Source organism: Petromyzon marinus, chromosome 15, assembly GCF_048934315.1.
Source record: "Petromyzon marinus isolate PM22_M1 ecotype Great Lakes invasive population chromosome 15, UKy_Petmar_22M1.pri1.0, whole genome shotgun sequence".
Lineage (NCBI taxonomy): Eukaryota > Metazoa > Chordata > Hyperoartia > Petromyzontiformes > Petromyzontidae > Petromyzon > Petromyzon marinus.
In genome coordinates, this window is record NC_133681.1 from 302,285 (window position 1) to 317,927 (window position 15,643).

Sequence of the window (15,643 nt, forward strand, 5' to 3'; positions counted from 1 at the left end):
GGTGGTGGTGTTGATGAGAGTGATGGTGGTGTGAGTGGTGGCTGTGGTGGTGACACGCCGTGACGTCGCACTGACGTCGCGTCCCGTGTTCGTGTTTACACGAGAGCCGGGACCCGAGCTGCGCGTTCCTCCTCACCCACTTCGCCGCGTGCGAGACCCACGGTGAGTGAGAGTGAGGGATGAGTCCAGGGGTCGATGAGTGTTATTGGTGATGTATCGTTGGTGAGTGATTTAGTTTGGGTGAAATGACTGGGGGAAAATAGAGACGGCGAGTGTGAGGAATCTGGGTTAATGAGATGAAAGTGAGGGACTGGTGAGTCGTGTGCGAGGTGAGGGGTAAATGGTGAGGGTTGAAGGACCGCGGGGTGAGTTATGGGCGAGAGTACAAGAAGCGAGGAGATTGCAGATGCGGGTGATGGACGAAATGGCGGAGCGGCCTGAGATTTGCGCCCTTGGCGAGAGGAACACGCGGACCCCTGTGAGCCCAGGATAGGGACCCCTGTGAGCCAAGGATAGGGACCCTGGTGAGAGGGACACGCGGACCCCTGTGAGCCCAGGATAGGGACCCTGATGAGAGGGACACGCGGACCCCTGTGAGCCCTGGATGGGGACCCTGGCGAGAGGAACACGGGGAACTCCCGTGAGCTTGAAATGTGGACCCTGGCGAACCCCAGCGAGCTCGGGGTCGCAAGCCTCTGCTTGAGTTTAAACAAACTGCAGCAACTAACGATGCCTGTGATTAAGAGCTTACAACAATAAGAGCAACAGCACTACTGTACAGAGTAACTGCTGCAACGACACCCTTGCAACAATAACAGGTTGTAACGTTATTACAACTGCAGCACTACACACCTGGCGATAGCGTAACGCAAACAACCACGCACAACAACAACACGAACATCGCTGTAGAAAGCAATGCATTCACAACGATGACAATAGCAACACGTACACGGGCCCGGACAGTACATTGTCTCAGCTGGGATAGGCTGTGTGGTTCGTGGGAGATGGGGACGAGGTTTGTGGTTATGCTCTGTAGCTATTGTTGGGATACAGCTGGGCCGAGCTGTTAAGCTTAGGGTGGTTCGGGATTTTTAGATAGCGCTAGGACTGGGCTAGGGAAAGGGTAGGATTAGGACAGAGTTATGGTTCGGCCAGAGTATGCTTGTACGGAGGTGAGTGTTGCAGTGTTGATGTCTAGGACGGTCAGAGCTACACCAGGGCGACCATGGCTGGGAGTTGTTGTTCGGGCTCCATTGTGGTGTAGCTTGGGTGTAGCCAGTTCGACGGGTCGGCCTGCGTCTCACCACCAGCTTCGATGCTGCTGTAATTATTGTTATATCTACGTAGTTTATTCCAGTAGTGCCATTGTTATGTTGCAGCGGTATAGTTGGTTGCAGAAGGCGCTCCGGCTGCATTGTTTCGGAGCAGTGGTGTTGTTGTTGTTGTGGGGGAGGGAAATGTTGGGCTCATTGCTGCCTCGCGCTCCTATTGGCTCCGTGCCGCCCAACGTCGAGGATGACGTCACCAGTTGCCAGCTGATCGGTGCGCGCACTGGATAATTCCCTGCCCCCCAAGGGGGCAGTTTAACGAGGGGCATTCCTAAAGGGGTATTGCTAGCTAGGGGGCATTGCTAACCAGGGGGCATTACGAATGAAGGGGCATTGCTAACCAGGGGGCATTACGAATGAAGGGGCATTGCCAGTGAAGGGGTATTGCAAGCTAGCTGGGATTACTAACGAAAGGGCATTGCTAGCCAGGGGGCATTACTAATGAAGGGTAATTGCAAGCCAGAGGGCATAACTAATTAAGGGTCTTTGCAAGCCAGAGGGCATTACGAATGAAGGGGCATTGTTAGCCAGGGGGCATCACTAATGAAGGGGCATTGCTAGTCAAGGTGTATTACTTATGAAGGGGCATTACAAACCGTGGGAATATTAATAACAAGGGGGCATTTCTAATGAGAGCAGCACCACATCCAGGGCATTGCAATTTTGGGGCATTGCTCGGAACATGAAATGTATTTTGGAGCTATACCATGCCTCAGGGGGCATTACCTATGAAGGGGCATTGCTAACCAGGGGGCATTACCTATGAAGGGACCTTTTTGTGGCCTTTTCTGCCCACCCCCCACCCCAGAGATGGCGTCCCTGTGCAGGGTTAGGCTCCCCGCGGGGGGTGGAGAGGGTCGGGGGCCTCGATGGAGGCTGTGCTGTATTTGTTATTGTCTGGGCCGCGCTGTCGTGGGCTAAATATAGATGCAGCAGGAGCTCCATGTCGGCACTGGGAAGTGGGGCAAGTGGTAGTGACCGGCGCTGCTCGCGGTGTGGTGTTAACCTCATCCCTCACATCAGATACCATCGTCACAACAAGTAGCAGCCACTCCTATGTGTGCACACTTGGCCGGCCGGGTTTTAGAAAATGGAGTCGCCTGGAGTCTGGCTCCATCTAGGGCTCTGGCTGGGAGTCTCTGAACTGCGGTGCCGCGACACGTGGACCATGGAGCTTCCGTGCGAACAGCTGTGCGCCTCTGCCGTCCGGCTCTATCTGCCGCCACACCCGCGTTGCCATTCTGCGTCTCTGTGCTGTCACTGCCGGCAGCGGACCCCGCTGGGTGCTGTTCCCCATGGGTGCTTGCTGAAACCGGCTCGGACTAACCCACCACCTAATCCTCTTTTCTCAGATCAACGTCCGGTTAAGATCAATTCCATTACCAGGTCGGCGAACCCCCGCGCCAGCCATCATCGTCATCGTTGGGGCAGCCCGGTTGGACATGAGCGCCGGTTAAGAGGTGCAGCTGGTTTCTGTGGCTGCATCGTTGAGGGCCCCCTCACCAGTCGCCACGCACAGCTCGCGCCAGCCTCAAGTTTAAGCCAACGAATTTGGGTCGGCTCCACTAATCTTGAAAACATCACTGCGGTCACGATGGGCGGAGCGGTGAGCGCGGGCGAGGACAACGACGACCTGATAGACAACCTGAAGGAGGCATCGTACATCCGCTCCGAGGAGGTGGAGAGGGCCTTCCGTGCCGTGGACCGCGCCCAGTACTACCTGGAGGAGTTCCGCGACAGTGCCTATCGTGACCTCGCCTGGAAGCACGGCAACATCCACCTGTCAGCCCCATGCATCTATTCTGAGGTCATGGAGGCACTGAAGCTGCGGCGTGGGCTATCCTTCCTTAACCTGGGCAGCGGCACAGGCTACCTGAGCACCATGGTTGGGCTCATGTTGGGTGCGTGTTCCCTCTGCCATTTCTTACACCCGTATGCAGACACACCAAACCCGAGATTCATTTCAGTCGGTTCTGTCCAGGTCTGTGGCCTGGAAAATTATGCACCTATCACACCACATCCAGTATACATCTCACTATGGCTTCAGGTACTACTAGTCATTCCAGTCTCCTGGCGACGAGAAATTAAGCCGAGGTTATATGTTCTTGCATACGTGTATGTATGCGTACACACACGTTGCTTGACAAACACTATATTTTTCATTTTCAGTGCAATTGAATCATTGATTGTGTTAATTGTTTGGTATGATTGCATCTGCGTCTGTGCAGGTCCATTTGGTGTGAACCACGGCGTGGAGCTGCATGGGGACGTGGTGGAGTACGCACGTGAGAAACTCGATGTCTTCATCAAGACGAGCGACGCCTTTGACAGGCGAGGGTCTCCTGCCCCGCCTCATGACACATGGGGCATAGGGCAGCTCCCACTCTCACTTGGGGACACGGCATTGGGGGGCAGGGGTGCTGGAAGGTGGCGATACCTCATGCTGAGTCAATTGCCGTCAAAGAAATTGAAGGATATCTTTAATCGTAGAAGTACAGCAATCACAAAAAACTACAATAAAAATGGCAAATCAAATGGCAAAGTTATGGCAAACTTATATTGCTATTCTCGTGAAATTTATATTGTATTGTGAAAAACTTGTTTCTAATAACATTAGATGGGGGCAGTTGGGAGCGGTGTCCTGTCTACACGTGTGTGTCCATAACTGTTTGTGCGAGTGTTCGTGCATTTATGTGTAATTGTTTATGCGTGTGTATGTGTGTTCATGTGAGTGTTGTGTTTTGTGTTGTGCCAGCTTTGGATTGTGTGAGGAGCTCACAAATCCTTGAAAGATCTTGACAAAGTCCTCATCGGTGAGCTCCTCCGGTAGGCGAGGGTTATGTAGCCCGCTTGCCCAGCCACCGTGTGCTCAAGCAGCTTCTGTTGGGTCTAATAGAGAGCACCAAACGGACACAGCATGTGCTAGACAACAGATGGTCTGATGTGGTACAGAAGGATGTGGAGCTGAGTCAATTTGCCTATGACCAGTAACAGTGCAGTCAACATTGGCCTCTGTGAAGGAGGCACGTGAAGGATGCTACTCGGCAGTTGGAGACAGTCGCTCTCTAACCACAATGGAGGGCAAGGAGTGCAGCACCAGGCGACTAAAACACAGCAAGATGGCACAGTGGGGGGCGCAGGTGGTGCATCTGCCAATCATCTCAGCCAACGTATATAACACCTGGGTCTGTTCATGTGTTCGTTTCTGCGCGTGCATGTTTCTGTGCATGTGTAGGTTTGAGCTGTGTGAGCCACGCTTCGTGGTCGGGAACTGCCTGGAGATGCGCGTGGAGAGCGTGCAGTACGACCGTGTGTATTGCGGCGCTGGCGTGCAGAAGGACCACGAAAACTTCATGAAGAACCTGGTGCGCGTTGGGGGCATCCTCGTCATGCCCATGGAGGACCAGGTACCACGCTAACTCTCGTAAAGACAGAGATCCCCCTGGATAGCACACACAGGCCGTTGGGACAAGTGCTGTTAGCAAGCACCTTAGAAAGCCGGCACGGCGCATAAGAGGGTGGTGTGGCCACCACCACGTCTGGCTGCCTTTGTCTCCCCAGTACTGCACCAGTTACTCGTTTAATGCCGAATCGATGTAGGGGAGGCCCATGGCCGGTATCAATCACCACTGATTTTAATCGTGGTATGGAATTGAACCCAGTTTTAAAAGTTCGTAACAGAGTATGTTAACCACTGTACCCCAGCTCCACACACAAATAACAACAGCTGCCATTTGTCACTAAGTTCCAGCCCAGGTGTACATTAAGGCTACACGATGTGTCACTGGACTGGCCCAGGTGTTATGGGTTGACTGACTGAAATGATTGGCCAGTGTACTACCTGTGCTGCCCACTCTGCCAGCTATCACAAATTAACTGACTAGCGACTGCACGCACTTGCATTCCGGTGTACTCAAGCTGTGCATGGCACCTGTGTACCCACCTGCGCATGCAGCTGACACAGATCACACGGACAGGACAGAACGCGTGGGACGTGAAGAACATTCTGGCCGTGTCCTTCGCTTCGCTGGTGCTGCCCGGAACCACGCGCATGGACGGCGGCGGCATCTGCCTGCGTGAGGATGTGTATGCACACACCTAATCCGCCCAGGTGGCTCCGCGGGAGAGTGAGCAGATCGCAACAGGACGGTTGGGGTGTTGACCCCTCAGCTCTCCGGGGTCGATAGAAAAAGTACCACTTGGTGGAAGTCAACAGTGATTCTCCTATCGATATACTTGCCCCTGCCATAGCAATGTGGAATTTACACCACTGTTGGCTGGAAACAGAAGATGAGTACCCCCTCATTGCTAATTTGAGCAGGAAATCACTTTGACTTGTGTGTTCACACCTGTGTGTAAATTCTTACCATTGACGATTATCTAAACTGGGCCTCCCCCTAGGTCGACTCAGGCTTAAATGAGTACCTGGCGTGGTGTGTAAACATCTGCACTGGAGAGACAATGCGGCCGGATGTGGTGCTGGCCACCCACCCCCTCGTCGCTAACAGCACTTACCCAAATGGGCTGTTAAGGCTATATGGGGGATCTTGTTTTTGTCTTGTGTGCAGCTCTCCTGGAGGTGCGCTCTCTGCAAGATCTGGCCCGTCTCGCGATCCGGCACACGCTGCGAGAGCTCATTAATGCCGAGACGGGAGGTCAGGGCTTCTACTCGAGCCCTAGGCCCCCGAAGCCAAGGTGCCCTCGCTCACTCACATGCACAAACACGTTTGGCCAACAACAGTGATGCTTATCTGAAGCAGTCCTGGGCCTCTCTTAGGTCGACTCGGCCTCAAATACCTGGTGTGATGTGTAAACATTGCTGCTAGGGAGACAAAATCGGCCAGGCATGATGCTGGCCACCCACACCTCATGTGCCGCTTTCATAAGTGCTCACTATTAGCACTTGCCCCAACAGTCCACTTATGGCTCGGCGGAGGATCTTTGCCTTTGCTTTGTTCAAGGGGTTCAGATGATGCATTTGCTCAGCCGCAACGCATCTGATCTAGGTTCAATTCTCGACCTTGGACAACGTCACGACGACGTGTAATCGCTCATATCTCCCAGGGCTTAGCAGCACGTGCCCCTGCAGCCTCCAAGTGTGTGCAGGGGACCTGTATCTCTGCTCTGTGCTGCGTGTGTCCTGCGTGTGTGCGCTTCGTGTATGCCGTCGTGTACAGACGTAAGCGCCGTCGTCCCCGTGGCCGTCGCATCAACACGTTTGTGTTCGTGGGGAATCAGCTGCTGCCGCACCACTTCGACTCAGACTATGAGAGCGATGAAGCCCGTGCGGAGGAGGGGGGCGGCGGCGGGGGCACCGGTGATGGCGCCAGGGATGCGTGTGAGGGCGCCGACCCCGACGCGGACGACGCGGATCCCGATGCTGTTGACCGCGACGCGGTCCCGGCGCTCGCGGAAGACGGCGCCGCTGTGTCGGCCGTGATAGCCACGCCCAAGGGATGCGGCAGCGGCAACAGCACAGGCACCAACTGCGTGGGTGGCGCGCACAGCACCAGCTCCAGCAGCTGCAGCAGCGCTAGCGGCACTGTGGGCGGGCGGCTGGCGGGGGAGGAGCCCGAGCGCAACTTCCTGCGTGAGCGCGTGCTGGCGCTGCCCCTGCCTGAGCCTCTCAAGGCGTTCCTGCTCTACTTCCGTGATAAGTGACGGCCTCCTGAAGGAGGCGTGAAGCGTCGCAAAGCGCCCTCGATTTGACGACCGCGAAGATAAAATTTCACCGAACTGCCGGCCCCGCACGGCGCTTGGCGCTTGTCACAGGACACGCGCTCAGGGAATTCTTAAAAATGCCCCTCAAGACGAGCGTCTGAGTCTGCTGCTGCTGCTGCCGGGACCCTCGGCTTCCTCCAGGGAGCGACCCCCTCCCTCGTGCTGCAGGCCTGGGCTCCACTCTTCCTCGGTGTTGCTTGTGGAGCACCGGACCGCTTGTAGGGTTTTAGGGCAACATCTAGCCTCTACTAAATCGCTGCTCTGTACTTCACGCAGCAAGTAGTCTGTTCTGACCGCTTTGAGTGTGTAGAGTGTCACTTTTTCCACCCAGGTGTTTATGTGATGACTTAAGCAGAGTGGGTCCGGTAGCATTGCCTCTGTCAAACGAGGAGAAAACCCCGTGGGCTTGCGCCGATCCACTTTTGACGCTGTACATGAGTTGTAAATAGCGTTTAAGATAAAACGTAAGAAAAAAAGTCTAAAATCATGTTAGCCTTGTATCGCAATATTATACCGTTTTGAAAGGCTGAGCTGTGCGGCCTCGTGTCCCTGGGCGTGCGGGCAGCCACTGCGGTCGGTGAGCACTTTACCACACGCGACGGCGGGGTCGACTCGAAATCGCCGAGGCTGCGAGGACCCAGCGGTGCCACAGCCACTCTGCTCGAGAACGATGCTGGGGATGGCAGGGGAGCACGGTGGCGCCGTGAACGTGGGGCCCTGCGCAGTGATCGCCCCTCCCTCCCTGTAGCCAATTAGAGCAGCACATGTCGTCATTCGTTTTTTTATTATTAATGTAGGGATCCATGTGTTTTTAACTTTTCATGAAACACAATGTCAGCCGATTTGTAGCCGATTTTCAGTGAAGAGCAGTGGTGAGGGTCACAGAGTTTGGTGATGTGGGAGCTGAGGTTTTTGCAGAAAAAATTGCAATGGAATGGAATTTCGTGGAATCCCGGATGCGGAGAGAAGTCTGAGTCTTAGCGCTGGCGCGAGAGTGCCAGGACAGATGGGTGGCGGCGCGTGTAGAGGTGTTCCTCGATGTGCGTCACGGAGCCATGTAGATAAACGCAATCATCAATAAAAATGAGAATCAAAGTTGTGTCGAGTCAACTGATGCTTGGCACGACGCGGTGGGGGGGGGGCCTGACTGTGTGCGCACTCGCCTACACGCTTTGGAACAAGCGTCTGCTCTGGGTAACAGTGCACTGCTGTGCAGAGCTCAGAGCTCACGTCTTGAGTCATCCGCCCACCTCAGAAACCGTTGTGCTATAAACAAGGACCTTTTCCAGATAAGTTATATTATTTTAAAGCAGCGTTATTGGCAAATGTATGACGTTCTTTGTTCCAAAATTTGCTTAATCGCTCATTCTCAATGCTGTACCCTTTTCGAATGTCAATAGTTCATGCAGTGGCGTTGACATCACGCTCCCTGGTAGTCTAGTGGTTAGGATTCGGCGCTCTCACCGCCGCGGCCCGGGTTCGATTCCCGGTCAGGGAACATTTTTTGTTTATTATCTTAAGTTTCATTGCAAGATGAATGGCGTTTTCATTTAATATCTGAAATGCATAGTGAATTATCGCAGAATTCGTGGCGATTTGTATCAAGTAATGTGCGTCGTTTGTTGCCACGGTCACTTGGCAAATAGCGCTGCTCTTCGGATGAGATGCGGACTGTGATGGGTGTCGCGCCGTGAGGTCGTGCAGGTTCCCCGAGTGCCCGGTAGAGGGCGCGGATGCGTCGCGCGCAGAGGTACACGGGCACACGTCCGGGGAACTGCTCACAGAGGGACAACGGGCGTAACATTCGGCGCTCTCACCGCCACGTCCTGGGTGCTGTTTTTTGTAAAGGGACACTTTTTTACTCTTTATGTTTAATGTGCTACGTGATACCAAAGTGTAACCGCTTTTGAAATGATAAGCCAAAATGCTCGTTCTCTGACCGGGTATCGGACCCGGGGAGGAGTGGTGAGAGCGCCGAATCCTCACCACGAAACCAGCAGGGAGTGTGGTGGTCTCCCTCCCCGTGTCCTGCCGACCCGCATCATCACCAGCATTCATTATCTACTGCTGAATGAAGGCTCCCCGGACTGTCGCCATCTCTCTGGGTCCCGCGATTCCACAGTCTCAGCCTTGAGATGATTCCACTGCTCCATCTTCACGTCGGCCTTCCTCTCGATCGTGCTCCAGGTGTTGGAGGTGCCGGGACAGGAGGAGACGTGGGGGCCTCTCTGGTGGTCTCGTGGTTAGGATTCGGCGCTCTCACCGCCGTCACCCGGGTTCGATTCCCGGTCAGGGAACAATTTTTTGCTTTTCTAAACCCGTTAAACATTTACTTACTTTGAGAACAAATGTAAACGTTCCTATTATTAAAAAAAACCCGTATTTACTGTGTTCATGTAAAGTTATAGACTTCAGTTATAATTTATAGCGATACATTGACGATTGCTACCGTTCATAGCTCAAGGTTTTCTCTTGTACCGTACAGTATTCAAATGTTGCCATTCGATTATTGATCACTTGGGGGAGGGGGGGCGGTCAAAGAAAGCCCCGGAACTCTTTCTCTGCTGCGCATTTCCTGGGGCCGTGGTCCGAGGGATCCGGGTCCGGGTAGAACGCGTGTTTGAGATTCCTCGTGACAGCAGCGACAGCACGGGTCGAGATTCAGCTCCTGCGACTGTCATCGCGACTCTCTCTATCTATCTTGTCTCAACTTTCGCATATCTCCCTACTCATTGCCCTTATCAGCTTCCGAATCCCGCATCTCGGGCGTTGATTTGCGCTTCTTCCATACAGCCCCTCCCATCGTCGCCTATGTCCCCACTCGCTCAACCTCTGCTCTTTCCTCCGGGCTGCCCCTGGTCTCCTCTCCGCATTCTCTGAGCTCACGCCCTCACAGCTCACGCTCTCACTTCGCTCTCCAGCAGACCCCATGGCTCCCGTGGCTCAGGCCCAGCCGCAGGCCGCGGGGCCTCAGGCGCTTTTGGGGGCCCCGGCCGCGCTGCGCCGCGTGCTTGAGCTCGTCCGCCTGGAGAATCTGGTGGCAGGGGTGAGCGGCGGGGTCCTCTCCACCGTGGCTCTTCACCCTCTCGATCTCGTCAAGATTCGCCTCGCTGGTGCGCGGCGGGGGGGGGCATGGGCCGGGAGCGCGTAAGGGACAGGGTCAGACCGGGGGGTGCCCCGCACACGCTGCCCCATCCGCGGTGGTGGAAGCTGATTTGAGAGCGCGGGTCCGGAACCCGCGACCTCGCTTTCCTCCCTGGCGCTTTTGATGTCCCATTTATCCGTGCCTCCCGATCTCTCCCCTCCGTGTCCCCCTCAGTGAGTGATGGGCTGGCGGGGCGGCCTCGCTACACGGGGCTGGCGCACTGCTTGCGCAGCGTGTGGATGCAGGAGGGGATCAAAGGCCTCTATCAGGGGGTCACCCCCAACATGTGGGGCGCCGGCGCCTCGTGGGGGCTGTACTTCTTCTTGTGAGTGGCAGTTCGCCTTTTGCTCGTCTGCCCCACGCCAGTGCAAGCCAGGGCTTAGAGTTTCTACATTATAGTAAGGGGTAATAATAATGGCATTACCCAGGAAAATCTCACGAAAACGAAGGAATCTTTTTGGAGATAATTATGCATTGGGTTTTGTCATGAATTTGAGTAGTTTTACATGTGAGAGAAAACCCCGCCTCACCGATTAGCACTTGAGCTACGTACGGTGCGAAAGAAGTTCCACATACAATCCACCACGTACATGAGAGGGTTATGCTCAATGCTCCAAACCGCTGGATTAAATCCACTCTTGTGCTTCCATCTCGTGACCACTTCGCGTGGTGGCGGGTTTTAACGATATTTACGCGATCTAACCCCAAAAAAACTATTATGGATGATATTGGTTGCGAAAGCCTACGTCTTAAACTCACTTCGAAGTGGTAGGGCCTCTACTAAGATAATAAACCACAGAACTGGCACACTCAGACGTGGTGAATGCATCTTGCCCTCGGCTGTAATTGATGTTGCGAATGTGCAGTTGGGTAACTGGAAGAAGCCTTCCAGACGGTACCAGTATTCGCCATAGCTATTTGTGTGACTACCGCATTGCTTTATCCAGTTACAACGCCATAAAGGCGTACAAGCAGGAGGGCACGGAGGGGTCGCTCAGCGCCGGGCAGCACCTCGTCTCTGCCGCACAAGCAGGTATCATCCCACTGCATGTTCCACTGTACCCGAATTCAGTCATCCTGTCGGAGATTGAACCTAGACCTAGGGTCATTTACAATTATAATAGTCTAATTTGTAATCAGTTGCAATCGCAGTGTAAAGGTAGTTTCAACTGACAATACCGTACAGTTTTAGATCTAATTATAATTGACCCGAGCTAGGTCTGATCTGAGGCGTGTGTGAACGTCTGGTGTCTCGATGTCTGTGCCTCACGTCCTCGTGCGCTTGTGCGGTGTGGATAGGTGCCATGACGCTGTGCGTGACGAACCCCGTGTGGGTGGTGAAGACGCGACTGGTGCTGCAGTACGAAGCAGGTGGTGGCACGGTGCCCCGGCGCTATCGTGGCATGGTGCATGCACTCATGCTCATCGCACGTGAGGAGGGAGTGCGAGGCCTCTACCGGGTGAGGGGAGCGCTGGCAGACACTACTGAGTGACGGGGGTGCCACCACGACAGGGTGTTCTACCAGAGGGCATTACCAAGTGATTTGAGTGATAGTAGCCACGACTAAGTTGATGATGTATCAGTGGAAGCTGTTGAGTGCATGGAGAACGAGATGAAACTTCGGAATTAAACCACTAGAGCAGGATGATCTTTGAGGGGGCTCAACCAGGAGTTTCAGGGCTGTAGGGCGATCATTGTGCAGTATTGCCAACTTAGCGATTTTGTCGCTAGAGATAAACTTTTTTAGGATTCCCGTGTGGCAAAGCGTTGTCAAAATGATTCACGACAAATCTAGCGACCTTCACTGCACACAAAATTATGCATATGTCGGAGTGATTCCAAGTTTATAATAAAGATCCTGTCTCGGCTAACTAGTGACATTTTGAGGTTAGTTTTGGTGACTGCTTTAAGGAGTAGACACTGCTCTGGTTATGTCAGCAGGCACGTTATTGCTGGACTCCAATATTTAGAGGTGAATTAACACCAGCACAGACCATTGTAAATGTGTGGCCATGGTTATCTCGTGTCGGTTGTCACGTGGAGCAGGGATTTGTGCCGGGCCTAATTGGCACGTCTCACGGAGCGCTGCAGTTCATGGCATATGAAGAGCTCAAGTCTGGCTACAACGTTCGCCGGGGACGGCCGCCCGCCGCCAAGCTGGTGACGCTTGCTAGCATCACTATTCTGCACGCACACATTCTCTTCTCCCACGTCACCGACACTCCAAACTTGTGTGTGCAATATATCGACCTGCCATCTTATTGTAATCATAATTTGGTCTATTTGATAAAAAAATACAGTATGTATTCAAATAGAACATGCAGTGGTGCACAAATACATCAAACATTTTGCCTTTGAAAAGTGCGTGGTTGTCTTCTTAATTTGGGTCATTGCCTGAAATGTTAGCCAACTAACATGTGTTTTGTTATAAGGCAGGGTTAATGATAAACGTGAAGATAATTTATCCGTGTGTCTCGACACCGCTTAAGCGAAACCCCACAAGATTAGGCCATAGCTCCATCTTCCCCTTTGCGCACAGGGATAGTCCGCATGAGGGGTCATGGTGTAAGGTCAGCAAAGGTCGTTTCCTGAACCTGCACGGGTGTCCCCCTCTCCCTCTTAACCCACCCGCCCCTACTGCTAGGAGACGATGGAGTACTTAGGCATGGCGGCACTCTCCAAGCTGTTTGCCGTATCGGCTACGTACCCATACCAGGTGGTCCGGGCACGCCTGCAGGACCAGCACACGCACTACCGTGGCGTGTGGGATGTTGTGAGTCGGGCGTACAGGTGCGTGGGCCACGGAACACGAAAAGTGGGTGGGCACAGCCACCTCCAGAGACACTTAAGTGTTGTGGGAAGGCATGGTGTGCATTGTGGTATGGTACTGTGTGGTAATGTGTCCACAGTGTCGTATGGATGGTATGTATGTTGAACTTCTTTGTATGTTGGGGTATTTTTTAAAGCGTATCATGCTGTGTATTATGGCTTGTGGCATTGGACTGCGTGGCATGGTTTGGTATGTTGTGGGATGGTCTCGTTTTGGTTGTTTTGTGTTATTTTGTAACTTGGTGTAATATGTGTGCAATGGTGGGTGTTTAAAATTGGTATTGTATGCTCTGTGGTACATATGGTGCGGTGTGGTGCTTTATAGAAACGAGGGGATGCTGGGATTCTACAAAGGGATTGTGCCCAACCTCCTGCGTGTCACCCCTGCGTGCTGCATCACCTTTGTTGTCTTCGAAAACGTCTCCAGCTTCCTGTCCACAATGCGGCACTGAGACCTCACAACCCTGACCTCGGGGCCTTTGAGCCATGGGTGGCTGGTACTGGACCGCCCACGAGACTGCAGCGTCGTCACTGGCCAGAGTGGGTGCCACACGAGATCTCGGGCTTGTGTGGCAGCCACAAGACCGGCACGAGACCGATGTGAACAGAGAGTTGAGTGGCGCTGCTTACTTATAGCTTGCACTGCTGGTGGGACGCTCGCTGTAGGGCGCAATGCCTTTTGAGGCTAGTCAAGACAGGTGGAAATTATCGCTGAAACGCACAACTCAAGATTGTCTGGGGTTGATATTTTCTGTATCCTTTACCTCCGTACGCCTGTGATGAACCCAATCAACTCGCCAAACTAAGGCACTTTTCAGCTGTAATTTTTGGCAGTGGTGTGTTGGCTGCTATTTTCGTGTATGTTGTGATGTAGCAATTGGTGGCTGATGGTTGCGGCCTTGTGTGGTGCAAGGGTACTTCAAAGTAAGTCCTAATAGCACAACCCCTGGAGAGAGCATGCTTTTCTGTGACAGCACATGCCCATTGTGTGACTGAGTGCCAAGGGCTGTGCAGCTGTCCTGCGACACATGCTGCTGCACCCCAGCCACTGAGCTGACAGCCATAGATTCAGTACAATTCTATTTAACCTATTTTGTAATTGAAAATTTTAGCGCACTTGGCTTCCATCAATAAGTATATTTTAAATCTGTTTGTAAATCACCCTTAATTTATCTTTGACTTTAGAGTGTGTGCGGACTCGTAACTCATTATATCAAACTGCCCGTATTAATTTCAGGGCTATGTGAAAGTGATCGAAAACGCCCTTTCACGTGTAGGCGGTGGAGGGGAACGATTCTAAACACTAAAGCTGGACACTCTTGGTCCTGCAAATTGCTGTTGTCATACACAAAATATGTATGTATAAGCGTCTGATCTGTAGACGCGCCTTCTGCGTCAATGCCGAGTTGTATGCTCGCGTGTTTTGGTAATAAACGTGGAATTGCCGACCCGGCACACGCGGTGTTTGTTCATCGTTGACCTCTGATCCTGCGTGCTTGGCTTCTAGTAAACCGGAGTTTGTGAACTGGCACGGAGCGTGGCGAGAGCGTGGCGTGCGTACTGAGAGTGCGAACATTTTTTCCAGGAGGGCATCTTTGAATAAGTTTCTCAGTATGAGAAGCAAAATAAGGGGTGTTTGGATTTCCAAGACAGGTCTATCGTGGAGCGCGCAGTAGGAGGAGCCACAAGCGTACTGGGGTCTCTGAACGTTGCTGAGAGAGTGCGAGGGGAGACGTTCTGAGTATGGAGATAATAACGTAAAGAAGAGTTAAGTGGCCTTGGCCAGCACATTACTAGAAGGGATGAGGATAGCCGGTGACGAAACTAAAACGTTCATAAGAGGTTTTTGGGTGAGATCGCGTAAATGTGTTGTTAAAACCCGCCACCACCCGACACAGCCAACTAGTAAGGGTTGTCACGTAAACAGAACATGCCAATTCGTCATTAGTTCGGCACACCGGTGTGTTGGAGATCCAAGCCACAACATTTACAATCTGAGTACGACGTTTCACCAGTAATTACAACTAGCTTCATCAGGCGACAGCCAGATTTGTGGAGAAGTCTTACTGTTTCGTTCCTTAGAGGCGTAGATGTGTTGATCACCCTTCTGCGCTCCTGCACATTGATAGGGGGGATTACTGAGGCAACGTACATTATGCATGTGCATTATGCTTTCGCCTGATGAAGCTAGTTGTAATTACTGGCGAAACGTCGTACTCTGTAAATGTGGCTTGGCTCTCCAACACACCGGTGTGCTGTACTAGTGACGAATTGGCATGTTCTGTTTACGTGACAACCCTTACTAGTTTGGCTGTGTTGGGTGGTGGCGGGTTTTAACGACACATTTACGCGATCTAACCCAAAAAAGCTCTCATGGATGAAATTGGTCACGAAAGCCTACGTGTTAAACAAAAACGTCGTTGTAGCCATAGAACGAAACGCACCCAGGAGGTACTTTCTTTTCAGAATTAGAGCGACGAATTCAGCTCGGTATATTGTTACAGCGCATGACTGTGCAGGGTGGAGGAAGCTCTAGCAGTGGACAGAGCACGACTACTGGTGATGAGCGGCACGTGACGTGCACGTGAGGCTCGTCGCGTTTCCTGCATCCGCTAGGCC

The 15,643-nt window shown here is 52.9% G+C and overlaps 2 protein-coding genes and 1 non-coding gene across 3 annotated transcripts; all 3 read left to right on the forward strand.

Annotated features, from left to right (window-relative positions):
- The first annotated feature begins 4 nt into the window (after positions 1 to 4).
- Positions 5 to 8,144, forward strand: LOC116942534 (protein-L-isoaspartate O-methyltransferase domain-containing protein 1-like). Its single transcript, XM_032954564.1, has 7 exons — positions 5 to 162; positions 2,681 to 3,229; positions 3,557 to 3,659; positions 4,564 to 4,735; positions 5,284 to 5,404; positions 5,897 to 6,023; positions 6,506 to 8,144. The coding sequence occupies exons 2-7, from the start codon at positions 2,923 to 2,925 to the stop codon at positions 6,987 to 6,989; spliced, it is 1,314 nt and encodes a 437-aa protein (XP_032810455.1). The 5' UTR covers positions 5 to 162; positions 2,681 to 2,922; the 3' UTR covers positions 6,990 to 8,144.
- A 331-nt stretch (positions 8,145 to 8,475) lies between these two features.
- TRNAE-CUC (transfer RNA glutamic acid (anticodon CUC)) lies at positions 8,476 to 8,547 on the forward strand. The gene has a single exon. It is a non-coding gene; the product is annotated as a tRNA-Glu (tRNA).
- Positions 8,548 to 8,808: 261 nt separating this feature from the next.
- Positions 8,809 to 14,477, forward strand: SLC25A32 (solute carrier family 25 member 32). Its single transcript, XM_032954565.2, has 8 exons — positions 8,809 to 9,337; positions 9,971 to 10,162; positions 10,369 to 10,519; positions 11,142 to 11,227; positions 11,494 to 11,654; positions 12,242 to 12,355; positions 12,840 to 12,985; positions 13,350 to 14,477. Exons 2-8 carry the CDS (start codon positions 9,979 to 9,981, stop codon positions 13,474 to 13,476), a joined length of 969 nt encoding a protein of 322 aa, XP_032810456.1. The 5' UTR covers positions 8,809 to 9,337; positions 9,971 to 9,978; the 3' UTR covers positions 13,477 to 14,477.
- Positions 14,478 to 15,643: the final 1,166 nt, after the last annotated feature.